This window comes from Hemitrygon akajei, unplaced genomic scaffold (genome assembly GCF_048418815.1).
Source record: "Hemitrygon akajei unplaced genomic scaffold, sHemAka1.3 Scf000041, whole genome shotgun sequence".
Lineage (NCBI taxonomy): Eukaryota > Metazoa > Chordata > Chondrichthyes > Myliobatiformes > Dasyatidae > Hemitrygon > Hemitrygon akajei.
In genome coordinates, this window is record NW_027331927.1 from 6,991,855 (window position 1) to 7,007,997 (window position 16,143).

Genomic DNA, 16,143 nt, shown 5'->3' on the forward strand with positions numbered 1-16,143 from the left:
CTGGGTTACATTTATTGCAAAAGGCAGACATCAGTGTCTGGGCTGAAATCCTGGGATTTGTTGGTGAGGAACGGAAGGAATATTTCATCAGGTACTTTGAAGATCAGACAGTGGCAGAAGCTGTTTTCAAACACGTGAAGGAGAACGAGATCCTGTACACCATGAGCTACAACCCCTCCTACTGCTGGATCCTCGCACTGGCACTGGGCCCCTTCTTCACACAAAGAGTCAGGGACCCGCAGCGAGTTCCCAAGACCATCACCCAACTGTACTCCTACTATATTTACAACATCCTGAAAAACCACGGCCGTGAAATTGAGTGCCCCCGTGAGGCGTTACTCAGGGTTGGTCAGATGGCCTTCAGAGGAGTGTCCGAGAAGAAGATTCTGTTTACAAATGGAGATTTGATCAACTACAATCTGCAGCCTTCCCAGTTCCTGTCCGGGTTCCTGATGGAGCTTTTGGAGAGAGAGGATTCTGCCCGGAGCGTGGTGTACACATTCCCACACCTCACCATCCAAGAGTTTGTAGCTGCAGTCGCACAATTCCTGAATCCACATTCCGGGGATATCCTGAAATTCCTTACAGAAGTCCACAGCACAACAGATGGGCGATTTGAGGTATTTCTCCGTTTTGTTGCTGGTCTCTCCTCCCCAATGACAGCTCGGGGCCTGGAGGAGTTTCTGGGTCCATTCCCTCATCACACAACATGCCGGGTGATTGACTGGGTGAAGGAGGAGGTTAAACGGCAGATTGGAAACACATGGACTGAAGCTGGTAAAAGGAGCCTCCTGAACACATTGCACTATCTGTTTGAGTCTCAGAATCGTGGACTGTCTCAGGCCGCGCTGGGATCTGTGGAAACACTTTCATTCAGTGGAATGACACTGACCCCGATTGACTGCACCGTCCTGTCTCATGCCATCGGACTCTGTGATACAATAAAACACCTCGACCTGTGGAACTGCCACATTCAGTGTGAAGGAACCCAGCGGTTGGGACCCGGGCTGCACAAGTGCCAGGAGTTGAGGTAACTTGATTTATCTCTCACTCTGAACTGTGAAACTGTCTCATTGTGTTGTTTCAATGTAAAGGAATTTCGGTAAATTTGTGGTAAATCAGATTGTGAAGAATTGTAACAAATGCCCACGGGGATCGGTCAGTAATTCCCCAAGGACGGGAGGGTTCTGTGGGTCCTTGTGAAGGGATGTTGGAGACTTCATCAGATCAGTGAACAACGGCCATTGGTTTAATGGTAGTAAATCACAGGAATGATAGATAGATGGATAGATAGATAGATAGATAGATAGATAGATAGATAGATAGATAGATAGATAGATAGATAGATACTTTATTCATCCCCATGGGGAAATTCAACATTTTTTCCAATGTCCCATACACTTGTTGGAGCAAAACTAATTACATACAATACTTAACTCAGTAAAAATATGATATGCATCTAAATCACTATCTCAATGGCCTTGTATCTCGCTGCCTGTGACACGTCCATTGACAATGTTCCTTCTCACTGTTACTGACACCCAGACTGACACTGACTGCAGCAGGTGGGTCAGAGATTCACACACCCTTCCCGGTGAGGGACAAGGGACCGTCAGCACACAGTCCCAGTGAGAAGGAAATAAATACCATTGTGAGATTGTCCTCCCCTGCCCTTCCCCGTGTGTGACTTTGCTCACTTCCAGATACGCAAAGAGCGAGGGCGCATCTCCTCTGGGCCTCTGTTTAGACCCAACACACACGTACAAAAAATTTCCACATCCTCTCGTCTTGTAGGATTATCGTTTACCCTTGGAATCCTCCTGTGGGACCTCTCATCCCAATCCCACTTCCATTCATTGGAATCTTGCCCCCATCCCCATTCCTCCTGTGGGCTCTCTATTACACTTACCTCATCCTCCTGTGGGATGTCTTTTCCACATAACCCTCCCCCCACCCTTCCTGTGAGATCTCGCTTCCCCATCCCCCTTCCCCCTATGGGATCTCTCCTACCCATCCCTATTACTCCTGTAAGAACTCTCTTCCCCATCTCCCTTTCACCGATGTGATCGCTCTTCCCCATCCACCTTCCTTCTATGGATTTCTCTTCCCATCCCTTCCTGCTGTTGGAACTCTCTTCCCCATAACCTTTCCTCCTGTGTGATCTCTCTCCCCCATCGACTTCTTCCTGTCGGATCTCTCTTTGGCATGCCCCATCGTCCTGTGGAATTCCTCTTCCCAACCCCCTTCCTCCTGTGAGATTTCTCTTCCCAATCCCACATTTTCCTGTGAGAACTCTCTTCCACATCCCTCTTCCTGCTGGCCGATCTCTCAACCCCTTCCACCTTCATCCTGTTTAATCTCTCTCCATATCCCCCTTCCTCCTTTGTGATCTTTCTTCCCCATCCCCCGTTCGCCTGTGGGAACTCTCCTCCCCATAGAATCATAAAATCATAGAACACTACAGCACAGAAAACAAGCCATTCGGTCCTTCTAGTCTGTACCAAAACCTTATTCCGCTAGTCCCATTGACCTGCACCCAGTCCATAACCCTCCAGTCCTCTCCCATCCATGTATCTATCCAATTTATTCTTAAAGCTTAAGAGTGAGTCCACATTTTCCACATCAGATGGCAGCTCGTTCCACACTCTCACCACCCTCTGAGTGAAGAAGTTCCTCCTAATGCTCCCCCTAAACCTTTCCCCCTTCACGCTGAAGCCATGTCTCCTCATATTTACCTCACCTAATCTATGTGGAAAGAGCCTATTCGCATTTATCCTGTCTATGCCCTCATAATTTTGTAAACCTCTATCAAATCTCCCCTCATTCTTCTACGCTCCAGAGAATAAAGTCCTAACCTGTTCAATCTTTCCTTGTAACTCAACTGCTGAAGACCAAGCAACATCCTAGTAAATCTTCTCTGCACTTTTTCCAAACTTACTGATATCCTTCCTATAGTTAGGTGATCAGAACTGCACACAATACTCCAAATTTGGCCTCACCAATGTCTTATACAACCTCACCATAATATTCCAACTCCTATACTCAGCACTTTCATTTATTAATGCCAGGATGCCAAAAGCCTTCTTTACAACCCTGTCTACCTGTGACGCCACTTTCAGGGACTTGTGTATCTGAACCCCCAGATCCCTTTGTTCCTCCGCACTCTTCAGTGCCCTACCGTTTATCGTGTATGTCGTACCTAGATTTGTCCTTCCAATATGCAACATCTCACACTTGTCTGCATTAAATTCCATCTGCCATTTTCTGGCCCATTCTTCCAGTTGGTCTAGATCCCTCTGCAAGCTTTGAAAGCCTTCCTCGCTGTCCACAACGCCTCCATCTTAGTGTCATTCACAAACCTGCAGATCCAATTTATCACATTATCATCTAGATTATTGATATAGACAACAAACAACATTGGTCCCAGCACAGATCCCTGAGACACACCACTAGTCACAGGCCTCCAGTCTGAGAAGCAATCATCCACTACCACTCTCTGTCTTCTCCCACACAGCCAATTCGAATCCAGTTTACAACCTCTCCATGGATAACTAGTGTCTGGACCTTTAGAACTAACCTCTTATGTAGGACCTTGTCAAAGGCCTTACAAAAGTCAATGTAGACAACATCCACAGCCTTTCCTTCATATGCATTCTTGGTAACCTCCTCGAAAAACTCTACAGGATTCATTAAACACAATCTACCACACACAAAGCCATGCTGACTATCTTTAATCAGCCCTTGGCTGACCAAATCCTTGTATATCCGATCTCTCAGAACATCTTCTGATAATTTACCTGTTACTGATGTCAGGCTGACTGGCCTGTAATTATCTGGTGTACTTTTGGAGCCTTTTTCAAACAACGGAACAACATGAACTACCCTCCAATCCTCCGGCACCGCACCCGAGGCGGAGGACATTTTAAATATTTCTGCCCGGGCCCCTGCAATTTCTACACGAGTCTCTCTCAAGGTCCGAGAAAATATCATGTCAGGCCCAGAGATTTATCTACCTTTATTCACTGTAAGGCAGCAAACACCTCCTCGTCTTTAATCTTTATATGTTCCATGACACTACTGTTTGTTTGCCTTAATTCCAGATCCGCTATGCCAGTTTCCTGAGTAAACACTGATGCAAAAAAAAAAACTGTTTAAGATCTCTCTAATCTCGTGAGGCTCCACACATAGATGACCACTCTGATCTTCGAGGGGACTAATTTTGTTTTTTACTATCCTTTTACTCTTAATTTACTTGTAGAAACCCTTCGGGTTTACCTTCACATGATCTGCCAAAGCAACCTCATGCCTTTCAAGTATCTCATTTCTTCCTTGTTGCCTATACTTGCTAAACACCTGCTTAACCAGATCACCAATATCCCTTGAAAACCAAGGTTCCTTATGTCTGTTCACTTTGCCTTTAATCCTGGGAGGAACATGCAAACTCTGCACTCTCCAAATTTCACCCTTGAAGGCGTTCCACTTACTGAACAGATCCTTGCCAGAAAACAACTCATCCCAATCTATTCTTCCAAGATCCTCTCTCATTTCCTCAAAATTGGCCCTTCTCCAATTCAGAACCTTAACTGGTGGACCAGTCCTATCCTTATCCATAATTATCTTGAAACTAATGACATTATGGTCAATGGCCCCAAAATGTTTGCTTCCATATACTTCTGTCACCTGACCTGTCTGGTTCCTTAATAGGAGATCAGGTACTGCATGCTCTTTCGTTGGTACCTCAATATATTGATTTAGAAAACTTTCCTGAACAAACTCCACGCCATCTAACCCTTTCTCAGAGTGGGAGTCCCCGTCAATATGTGGAAAGTTAAAATCCCCTACGATTACAACGTTCTGTTTCTTAAATCGGTCTACTAACTTTCTACAGATTGCTCCTTCAATTCTATCTGCCTATTGGGCGGTCTATAATACAACCCTATTAGTGTGGTCACACCTTTCCCGTTCCTCAGCTCCACCCATATGACCTCTATAGACGAACCCTCCGGGCTGTCCCGTCTACGCACAGCTGTGATATTCTCCCTGACTGGTAATACCACTCCTCCCCCTTTCATTCCTACCCTCTATCACATCTGAAACAACGGAACCTCGGAACATGAAGCTGCCAGTCCTGCCCCTCCTGCAACTAAGTCATACTAATAGCAATAATGTCGATATCATCGTGCCAATCCACGCCCTAAACTCGTCTGCCTTGCCTACAATACTCCTTGCATTGAAATAGATGCACCTGAGAACATTTCTGTCACGTACAAACCATTGATATCTGTCTATACAAGCAGTCCTCGCATGACCCTTATCCTCCTCCAGCTCACTATCTGCTCTAACACTCTGGTTCCCCTCCCCCTGCAGTCTAGTTTAAAACCCCCGGAGCAGAACTTGCTAACCTACCGGCAAGGATGTTAGTTCCCTCCAGTTCAGGTGCAAACGGTCCAATTCGAACTGGTCCCACCTCCCCTGGAAGAAAGCCCAATTGTACAGAAACATGAACCCCTCCCTCATGCACCATGCCCTCAGCCACGTATTTAGCTGCATTATCATCCTATTTCTAGCCTCACTAGCACATGGCATGGGTAGCAATCCACCTGTGGGATCTTACTTTTCCATCCCCCTTTCATCCTCTGGGCTCTCTGTTCCCACTCCACCTTCCTTCCAACTGTTGGACCTCTCCTCAGCATCCACCTTCCTCCTGTGGGATCTCTCAGCCCCATCCCCCTTCCTTCTGTGGGATCTCTAAGCCCCATTCCCCTTCCTTCTGTGGGATCCCTCATCCCCATCCCCCTTCCTTCTGTGGGATCTCCCTTCCCCATTCCTTCTTGCTGTGGCATCTCTCATCCCCATCCCCCTTCCTTCTGTGGGATCTCTCATCCCCATCCCCCTTCCTTCTGTGGGATACCACTTCCTCATCCACCTTCGTCCTGTGGGATCTCTCATTCCTATCCCCCTTCCTTCTGTGGGATTTCCTTTCCCCATTTCCTGCTCCTGTGAGATCTCTCTACCCATCCCCCTTCCTCCTGTGGGCTCTCTGTTCCCTATATACCTTCTTCCTGTGGGATCTGTCATCACCAGCTCCCTTCCTCCTGATGAATCTCTCTTCCCCATCCCCATTCCTACAGTGGAATCTCTCTTCTCCACCCCCCATGCTCCTGTGGGATCTCTCTTCCGCATCCCATTTCACCCTCTGGGGCCTCTGTTCCCATCCCACTTCCATCTGTGGGATCTCTCTTCTCCATCAACTTCCTGCTGTTGGATCTCTCTTCCGCATCCCCCTTCCTCCTGTGGGATTTAATCACCCCACCCCTTTCTTCCTGTGGGATCTCTCTTCCCCATCCACCTGACCCCCGTGGGGTCTCTGTTCCCATCCCTCCACTTCCTATGGGATCTTGCTTCCCCATTCTCCTTCCAACTGTGGGATACCTCCTCCCCACCATCTTTCTTCCTAGGGATATATCTTCCCCAACCCCCTTACTTCTGTGGGATCTCTATTCCCCATCCCCTTCCTCCTGTGCGCTCTCTCCTCCCCATCAACTTCCTGCTGTGGGATCACTCTTCCCAATCCCCCTTTCTCCCATGGGATCTCTTTTCACCATCTCCCTTCTCCTATGAGATCGCTCTTCCCTATCCCCTTCCTCATGTGGGATTTATCTTCGACATCCTCTTTCTTCCTGTGGGATCTCTCTTCCCTATCCCCCTTCCTCCTATGGGATCTTTCTTCCCCATCACTCTTCCTTCTGTTGGACCTCCCTTCCACATTCCACTTCCTCCTCTGGGCTCTCTTTCCCAACCCCTTTCCTCAGGTGGGATCTCTCTTCCCAATCCCCTCGTCGGGTGGGATCACACTTCCCCATCCCACTTCCTCCCGTGGCATTTATTTTCCCCATCCCTCTTCGTCCTATGAGAACTCCCCTACTCATCCCCGAACCTCCTGTATGATCTCGCTTCCCCACCCACTTCCTCCTGTCTCGTCTCTCGTCCCCATGCCCCATCATCCTATGGGATCTCTATTCCCCATCCCCCTTCCACCCATGGGTTCTCTTTTCCCCACCTTCCTTCTCCTATGAGATCGCTCTTCCATATTCGCTTCCTCATGTGGGATTTATCTTCGACATCCCCTTTCTTCCTGTGGGATCTCTTTTCCCCATCTCCCATCCTCCTGTGGGTCCTCTGTTCCCATCCCCCTTTATCCTGTGGGATCACTCTTCCCCATCCCCCTTCCTCCGTGGGATCTATCTTCCCCATCCCCCTTCCTCCCATGGGATCTCTTTTCCCCATCGTCCTTCTCCTATGAGATCGCTTTTCCCTATCTGCGTCCTCATGTGGGATTTATCTTCGACATCCCCTTTCCTCCTGTGGGATCTCTCTTCCCCATCCCCCTTCCTCCGGTGGGATCTCTCTTCCCCATCCCCATTCCTCATGTGCGTTCTCTCTTCCCCATCCCCATTCCTCCTTTGGGATCTCTCATCCCCATCAACCTTCCTCGGATGGGAATTATCTTCCCCACCCCCTTTCTTCCAGTGGAATCTCTCTTCCCCATCCCACTTCCTCCTGTGGGATCTCTCTTACCCATCCCCCTTCCTCCTGTGGGATCTTACTTCCCCATCCCTCTTCTGCCAGTGGGATATCACTTCCCCATCCCCCTTCCTTCTGTGGGATCTCTATTCCCCATCCGCCTTCATCTGTGGGGCTTCTGTTGTCATATCCCACCCTTCTTGTGGGATCTCCCTTCCACATCTTCCTTCCTCTTCAGGGATCTATCACTTCCCCTTCCCCCTTCCACCTGTGGGATCTCTCTTCCACATTCCCATTCCTCCTGTGGGCTCTCTCTTCCCCATCCTCCTTCCTGCAGTTGGGCCTCTGTTCCCATTCCCCTCTTCCTGTGGCATCTCACTTTCCCATCTCCCTTCCTCCTTTTGGAACTCTCTTCCTCATCCCCCCTCCTGTGGGTCCTCTGTTCCATGTCCTCTCTTTCTGTGGGATCTCTCTTCCCCATCCCACTTCCTCCTGTGGGATAACCCTTTCCCATCACCCTTCCAACTTTGGGATCACTCGTCCATCTCACTTTCTCCTGTGGGATCTCTCTTACCCATCCCCCTTCCTCCTGTGGGATCTTACTTCCCCATCCCTCTTCTGCCAGTGGGATATCACTTCCCCATCCCCCTTCCTTCTGTGGGATCTCTATTCCCCATCCGCCTTCATCTGTGGGGCTTCTGTTGTCATATCCCACCCTTCTTGTGGGATCTCCCTTCCACATCTTCCTTCCTCTTCAGGGATCTATCACTTCCCCTTCCCCCTTCCACCTGTGGGATCTCTCTTCCACATTCCCATTCCTCCTGTGGGCTCTCTCTTCCCCATCCTCCTTCCTGCAGTTGGGCCTCTGTTCCCATTCCCCTCTTCCTGTGGCATCTCACTTTCCCATCTCCCTTCCTCCTTTTGGAACTCTCTTCCTCATCCCCCCTCCTGTGGGTCCTCTGTTCCATGTCCTCTCTTTCTGTGGGATCTCTCTTCCCCATCCCACTTCCTCCTGTGGGATAACCCTTTCCCATCACCCTTCCAACTTTGGGATCACTCGTCCATCTCACTTTCTCCTGTGGGATCTCTCTTACCCATCCCCCTTCCTCCTGTGGGATCTCACTTCCCCATCCCCCTTCTGCCTGTGGGATCTCACTTCCCCATCCCCTTTCCTCTTGTGGGATCTCTATTCCCCATTCGCCTTCTTCTGTGGGGCTTCTGTTGTCATACCCCACCCATCTTGTGGGATCTCCCTTCCACATCTTCCTTCCTCTTCAGGGATCTATCACTTCCCCTTCCCCCTTCCACCTGTGGGATCTCTCTTCCACATTCCCATTCCTCCTGTGGGCTCTCTCTTCCCCATCCTCCTTCCTGCAGTTGGGGCTCTGTTCCCATTCCCCTCTTCCTGTGGCATCTCACTTTCCCATCTCCCTTCCTCCTTTTGGATCTCTCTTCCTCATCCCCCCTCCTGTGGGTCCTCTGTTCCATGTGCTCTCTTTCTGTGGGATCTCTCTTTCCCATCCCCATTCCTCCTGTGGTAACTCTCCTACTCATCCCCCATCCTGCTGTATGTTCTCTCTTCCCCGTCCCTCCTCTTTCTGCCCGTCTCTCTTCCCCATGCTCCTTCCTCCTGTGGGATCGCTCTTCTTCATCCCCCTTCTTTCTGTGCGATGTCTCTCCCACATCCCCTTCCTCCTGTGGCATTTATCTTCCCCACTCCCTTTCATCCTGTGGGAATCTTTCTGCCCCATCCCACTTCCTCCAGTGGGATCACTCTTCCCCATCTGCCTTCTTCCTCTGGGATCTCTTCCGCCATCAACCTTCGCCTATGGTGCCTCTGTTCCCATCACCCCACTCTTCTTGTGGGATCTCCCTTCCACATAGCCCTTCCTGCTTTTAGATCGCTCATCCATCCGTCCTCCTCCTGTGGGCGTTCGCTTCGCAATCCCCCTTCCTGCTGTTGGGCCTCTATTCCCATTCCCCTCTTCCTGTGGCATCCGTCTTTCTCATCTCCCTTCCTCCTGTGGGATCTCTATTCACCATCACCCTTTCTCGTGTGGGATCTCTCTTCCCCATCTCCCTTCCTCCTGTGGGATCTATCTCTTCCCCATCCCCTTCCTCCTGTGGGATCTCTATTCATCATCACCCTTTCTCGTGTGGGGCCTCTGTTCCCATCCCCCACTCTTCTTGTGGGATCTCTCTGCCCCATCCCTTTAGCTCGGGTGGGTCTATTTCAAAATGTCCCATTGACATTTCTGCATTTCGGTCAGGAACACTTTTCTCTCCATCGGGGAATGGGGCAGAATATGTGGAGTTTGCAGGGTCACACCGGCAGACTAAATTACCGACATTTGGTGAATACGCTGGAGCTGGGCAGTGAGGGACATTGACAGTGATGGGAACTCCGATCAGTGATTTACTGAAGGGTTTAATGTTTCCTGAAATATCCGAGTGAGAGAAATTCCCCCCAGACCCACGGTTTGAATCACTTTGTTCGTCAATCTGTCTGTGTTTAGACTTGGGGGGAACCAACTGGGAGATTCAGGAGTGAAACTGGTGTCTGCGGCTTTGAGGGACCCGGAGTGTAAAATACAGAAACTGGGGTAAGTACCAGACTGTGGGAGATTGTGTTTACAGTAACTGGGTGTCTGACAATGAACATTAATGTGATCAGTAGAAACAAAGACATAGATAACATACAGGACAATACAGGCCCTTCGCCCCACAAAGCTCTGCAGAACATGTTTCTACCTTAGAATTACCTAGGTTTTACACATAGCCTTCCATATTTCTAAGCTCCATGTAGCCATCCTGGAGTTAAAGGATCCTATCGTTTCCGCCTCCACCACCGCCGCCAGCAGCCCATTCAACGCACTCACCACTCTCTGTGTAAAAAAACTTACCCCTGACCTCTCTGTACCTACTTCCAAGTACCTTAAAACTATGCCCTCTCGTGCTAGCAATTTCAGCCCTGGGGAAAAGCATCTGAAAATCTACATGATCAATGCCTCTCATTATCTTGTACACCTCTATCAAATCACCTCTCATCCTCTGTCTCTCCAAGAGAAAAGGCCGAGTTCACTCAACCTATTCTCATAAGGCATGCTCCCCAATCCAGGCAACATCCTTGCAAATCTTCTCTACACCCTTTCTATGGTTTCCATGACCTTCCTATAGTGAAAAGACCAGAATTGAGCACAGTACTCCAAGTGGGGTCTGATCAGGGTCCTATATAGCTGCAACATATAACCATATAACCATAACAGCACCGAAACAGGCCATCTCGGCCCTTCTACTCCGTGCCGAACGCTTACTCTCACCTAGTCGCACCGACCTGCACTCAGCCCATAACCCCCCATTCATTTCCTGTCCATATTCCTATGTAATTTTACTTTAAATGACAATACCGAACCTGCCTCTACCACTTCTACTGGAAGCTCATTCCACACAGCCACCACTCTCTGAGTAAAGAAATTCCCCCTCGTGTTACCCATAAACTTTTGCCCCCTAACTCTCAAATTATGTCCTCTTGTTTGAATCTCCCCTACTCTGAATGGAAAAAGCTTATCCACGTCAACACAATCTATCCCCCTCATAACCTGTCAACTCTTAAACATTACCTCTCGACTCTTAAACTAATCCCATGTCTGATGAAGGCCAATACACCGTACGCCTTCTTAACTGCAGAGTCAACCTGCATAGCAGCTTTGAGTGTCCTATGTACTCGGACCCCAAGATCCCTCTGATCCTCCACACTGTCAAGACTCTTACCTTTAACACTATATTCTACCAGCATATTTGACCTACCAAGATGAACCACTTCACACTTACCTGGGTTGAACTCCATTTGCAACTTGTCAGCCCAGTTTTGCATCCTTTCGGTGTCCCGCTTTGACCTCTGACAGCCCTCCACACTATCCACAACACCCCCAACCTTTGCGTCATCAGCAAACTTACTAACACTACCCTCCACTTCCTCATCCAGGTCATTTATAAAAATCACAAAGACTAGTGGTCCCAGAACACATCCCTGAGGCACATCACTGGTCACCAAACTCCATGCAGAATATGACCCGTCTACAACCACTCATTGTCTTCTGTAGGCAAGCCAATTTTGGATCCACAAAGCAATGTCCCCTTGGAGCCCATGCCGTCTTACTTTCTCAATAAGCCTTGCATGGGGTACCTTAACAAATGCCTTGCTGAAATCCATACACACTACATCTACTGCTCTATCTTCCGGTCCCGGTGACTTATCCAAATTGATGCTTTCCAAAAGCTCCACCACATCCTCTTTCTTAATATCTACATTCTCAAGCTTGTCAGTTCACTGCAAGTCAACCCTAGAATTGCCAAGATCCTTTTCCGTCATGAATACCGAAGCAAATGGTTTATTAAATACCTCCGCTATTTCCCCTGGTTCCATACGCACTTTTCCATTGTCACACTTGTTTTGTCCTATTCTCTCACATGTTATCCTCTTGCTCGTCACATACTTGCAGAATGCTTTGGGGTTTTCCTTAATCCTGTCCGCCAAGGCCTTCTCATGGCCCCTTCTAGCTCTCCTGATTTCATTCTTAAGCTCCTTCCTGCCAGCCTTATTATCTTCCAGATTCATATCATTACCTCGTTTTTTGAACCTTTCATAAGCTCTTCTTTTCTTCTTGACTAGATTTACAACAGCCTTTGTGCACCACAGATCTTGTCCCCTACCATCCTTTCCATGTCTCATTGGAACGTACCTACTCAGAACCCCACGCAAATATCCCCTGAACATTTTCTACATTTCTTCAGTACCTTTCCTTGACAACATCTGTTTCCAATGTATGCTTACAAGTTCCAGCCTGATAGCCGCATAGTTCCCCTTACTCTAATAAAAGGTTTCCCTTGCTTGCCTGTTCCTATCCCACTCTAAGGCTATGGTAAAAGAGATAGAATTGTGATCACTATCTCCAAAATGCTCTCCCACTGAGAGGCCTGACACCAGGCCAGGTTAATTTCCCAATAGCAGATCAAGTACAGCCTCTCCTCTTATAGGCTTATCTAAATATTGCGTCAAGAAACCTTCCTGAAAACACATAACAAATTCCACCCCATCTAAACCCCTCACTCTAGAGAGCTCTCAATCAATATTTGGGAAGTTAGAATCTCACACCTCAACAACCCTGTTATTATTACTCCTTTCCAGAATCTGTCTCCCTATCTTCTCCTCGATGTCCCTGTTACTGTTGGGTGGTCTATACAAAACACCCAGTAGACTTATTGACCCCTTCCTGTTCCTAACTTCCACCCACAGAGACGCCGTAGACAACCCTTCCATGACGTCCTCCTTTTCTGCAGCCGTGACACTATCTCTGATCAACAGTGCCAGGTTCCCACCTCTTTTGCCTCCCTCCCTGTCCTTCCTGAAACATCTAAAGCCTGACACTTGAAGTAGCCATTCCTGCACCTGCACCATCCTAGTCTCTGTAATGACCACCACATCATAGCTCCAAGAGCTGATCCACGCTCTAAGCTCATCCGTTTTATTCATCATACTCCTTGCATTAAAATAGACACATCTCAAACCATCGGACTGAGTGCCTCCCTTCTCCATCACCTGCGTATCCTCCCTTTCACACTGTCTCCAAATTCTCTCTATTTGTGAGCCAACCACCCTCTCCTCCGTCTCATCAATTTGGTTCCCTCCCCCCAGCAATTCTAGTTTAAACTCTACCCAGTAGCCTTAGCAAACCTTCCTTTTCAGGATATTGGTCCCCCTGGGATTCAAGTGCAACCCGTCATTTTTGTGCAGGTCACACCTGCTCCAAAAGAGGTCCCAATGATCCAGAAATCTGAATCCGTGCCTCCTGCTCCAATCCCTCAGTCAATGCGTTTATCCTCCACCTCATCCTAATCTTATTCTCACTGTCACGTGGCACAGGTAGTAATTCCGAGATTACTACCTTTCAGGTCCTGCTTCTCAACTTCGTTCCTAACTCCTTGTAGGACCTCTTCCCTTTTCCTACGTCACTGGTACCAATATGTACCACAACCTCTGGCTGTTCTCCCACCCACTGCAGGATATCTTGGACGTGATCAGAAACATCCCAGACCCTGGCACCTGGGAGGCAAACTACTATCCGAGTTTCTTTACTGCGTCCACAGAATCGTCTGTCTGACCCCCTAACTATAGTCCCCTATCTCTGCTGCCCTCCTCTTCCTTTCCCCACCCTTCTGAGCCACAGGGCCAGACTCTGTGCCAGAGGTGTAGCTGTTGTTGCTCCATCTCCAGCAGTACTCGAACAGGAGAACTTATTGTCAAGGGGTACAGCCACAGGGGTACTCTCTAGTACCTGCTTCTTGCCCTTCCTTCTCCTGACTGTCACCCACTGCTTCAGTCTCCCGTGGCCCCGGTGTGACCACCTGCCTGTACCTCCTCTCTATCACCTCCTCGCTCTCCCTGACCAGACAAAGGTCATCGAGCTGCATCTCCAGTTCCCTAACTCGGTCCCTAAGGAGCTGCAGCTCGACACACCGGGTGCAGATGTTGCCGTCCAGGAGGCTGGGAGTCTCCAGTATCTCCCACATCTGACACCGAGCACAGAAAACCAGCCTCACACACATACTCTCTGTCTGTATTGTAAACAGATAACCTACCTCGCCTCGACCCTTTATCGCCGAAGCCCCGTTAAACCAAAGCCTTCCTACTCTGTCTCCCGCTCCTCTGACGCTCGCTCTGTAAATCTGTCTTCCTTTTAAACTCTTCTTGCTGTTCTCACTGACCGACTTGCGCAGTCGTGCTGAACAAAAGAATCAGTAATTGTGTTACTGACAAACACTGGGGATTTGTACCGTCTCCTGTCTCTCTGTGTCCTTCACCCTCACTCTCTCTCATCTCCAGGCTGATGGAAGTCGGTCTCACAGTTTCTGGTGCCGAGGATCTCGCCTCCGCTCTCAGTACAAACCCATCACTGACGGAGCTGGACCTGAGTTATAATAAACTGGGAGATTCAGGAGTGAAACTGGTGTCTGCGGCTCTGAGGAACCCGGAGTGTAAAATACAGAAACTGTGGTAAGTACCAGACTGTGGGAGATTGTGTTTACAGTCACTGGGTGTCTGACACTGAATATTAATGTGATCAGTAATTGTGTTACTGATAAACACTGGGGATTTGTACCGTCTCCTGTCTCTCTGTGTCCTTCACCCTCACTCTCTCTCATCTCCAGGCTGTTCAATGTCGGTCTCACAGATTCTGGTGCCGAGGATCTCGTCTCCGCTCTCAGTACAAACCCATCACTGTCGTGGCTGGACCTGGGATTAAACTCGCTGACAAACCGATCTGTCCCCGCTCTCCGCCGACTCATACTGACCCTCCCGAGTCTGAAGCGGTTCGGGTGAGTGTTTGTGTTAATGTTCAATGTGATGAAATATCAGCGGATCCGCGGGTTTTCTGGTGATATTTGTCTGTGAGTGTTGTTGAAACATTAACCCCAGTCCCCTGTTACTGACACTGTTGTGTAATCTGTTTATTTCATCTTTATTCTCCCATCTGTTTCAGGCTGGTGGGGAATCAGTTCAGTCGGACCGGGAAGAAGGAACTAAGATCTCTGCAGGAACCCAGACCCGGACTGAGAGTGATCGTGTAAACATCTGAATGTGTGAACATCTCCGCCCGCGGGATGGGGACATTTTGGCCGACTCCCCGCTCTCCCCTTTAACTCCCGCCCTTACCTTTGATGGCCGCGCGGCGGGGGTGATTCCAAAAGGCTTCAGTCTCGCGCTGTGTGTCGCTCGGAGCGCTGCCGCAGTGACGTGATTCCGCCTGTTGTCCGGCGGGGCAGCGTCCGGATGTGCGTGTACGAGACTCCCCGCGGGACACCCCGGGGAATTACCCAGACAGGAAGAGCCCCGGGTCTGGGGCTCAGTCTGGGACACCGGTGTCCCGGGGTGGGATTATCCCGGGAGAGAATCCTTTTGTTCTCTTTGCTGAGGACGGTGCATTTGGCAGTCTGGCCGATATAATGATGTTAAATTGACAAATCCCTCAGCAGTGACCCTGGATCTGCAGCGATCCCGGACACGGCCCTGAATTGTGATTTTATAATCATCGGTTCCCCGATGCAGAGTGACGGTCTGAAACGGGACTGATTATTCAACCGGTCACTCGTTGTCGCCGGTCAGTTAATTGTGTGTGACTGTGAGTGAGTCGGGAGCAGCTTATTTATTCCCGCACGTCAGCAGCTCACACATTGTTTAATTTACATTTGTCATGATGAAATCAATAAACCGCTGTAACTTCCTGTCTTGGTGTCGGTCTCGAGTCACATTAAAGGAGAAACAGTGATCTGGGGTTACTGTTGGCACCCGCCCACGGTGAACTGCAATAATGGGTCTGAGCTCCTCACACTGGTACAGCAGCGTCTCAGAGTCTGGGTGCCCAGGATCTCATCTCCACCCTACCCCCATCGTGGCTAACTGACCCCGCAGAGAGTTAAAGTCGACTGTAATGTCAGATGTGATTTCACTTGGGTCCCGAGTACGATAGGGATGGAGAAGGAATACCGGCGTTGAGCCACATCATTCCATCAGACTCCCAGCGTCAGACACAGAGTGATTCTCCCTCTACACCGTCCCAT

The 16,143-nt window shown here is 49.2% G+C and overlaps 1 protein-coding gene across 1 annotated transcript; it reads left to right on the top strand.

Moving 5' to 3' along the window:
• Positions 1-881: 881 nt before the first annotated feature.
• LOC140720320 (ribonuclease inhibitor-like) lies at positions 882-15,807 on the top strand. Its single transcript, XM_073035184.1, has 5 exons — positions 882-1,030; positions 10,041-10,127; positions 14,408-14,578; positions 14,734-14,901; positions 15,066-15,807. The coding sequence occupies exons 1-5, from the start codon at positions 882-884 to the stop codon at positions 15,151-15,153; spliced, it is 663 nt and encodes a 220-aa protein (XP_072891285.1). The 3' UTR covers positions 15,154-15,807.
• Positions 15,808-16,143: the final 336 nt, after the last annotated feature.

Coding starts and splice junctions, on each gene's coding strand:
- LOC140720320 (XM_073035184.1), top strand. CDS start 882: ATGACACTGACCCCGATTGACTGCACCGTCCTGTCTCATGCCATCGGA. Junction 1,031..10,040: donor CACAAGTGCCAGGAGTTGAG/GTAACTTGATTT, acceptor GTCTGTGTTTAG/ACTTGGGGGGAACCAACTGG. Junction 14,902..15,065: donor CCGAGTCTGAAGCGGTTCGG/GTGAGTGTTTGT, acceptor CATCTGTTTCAG/GCTGGTGGGGAATCAGTTCA.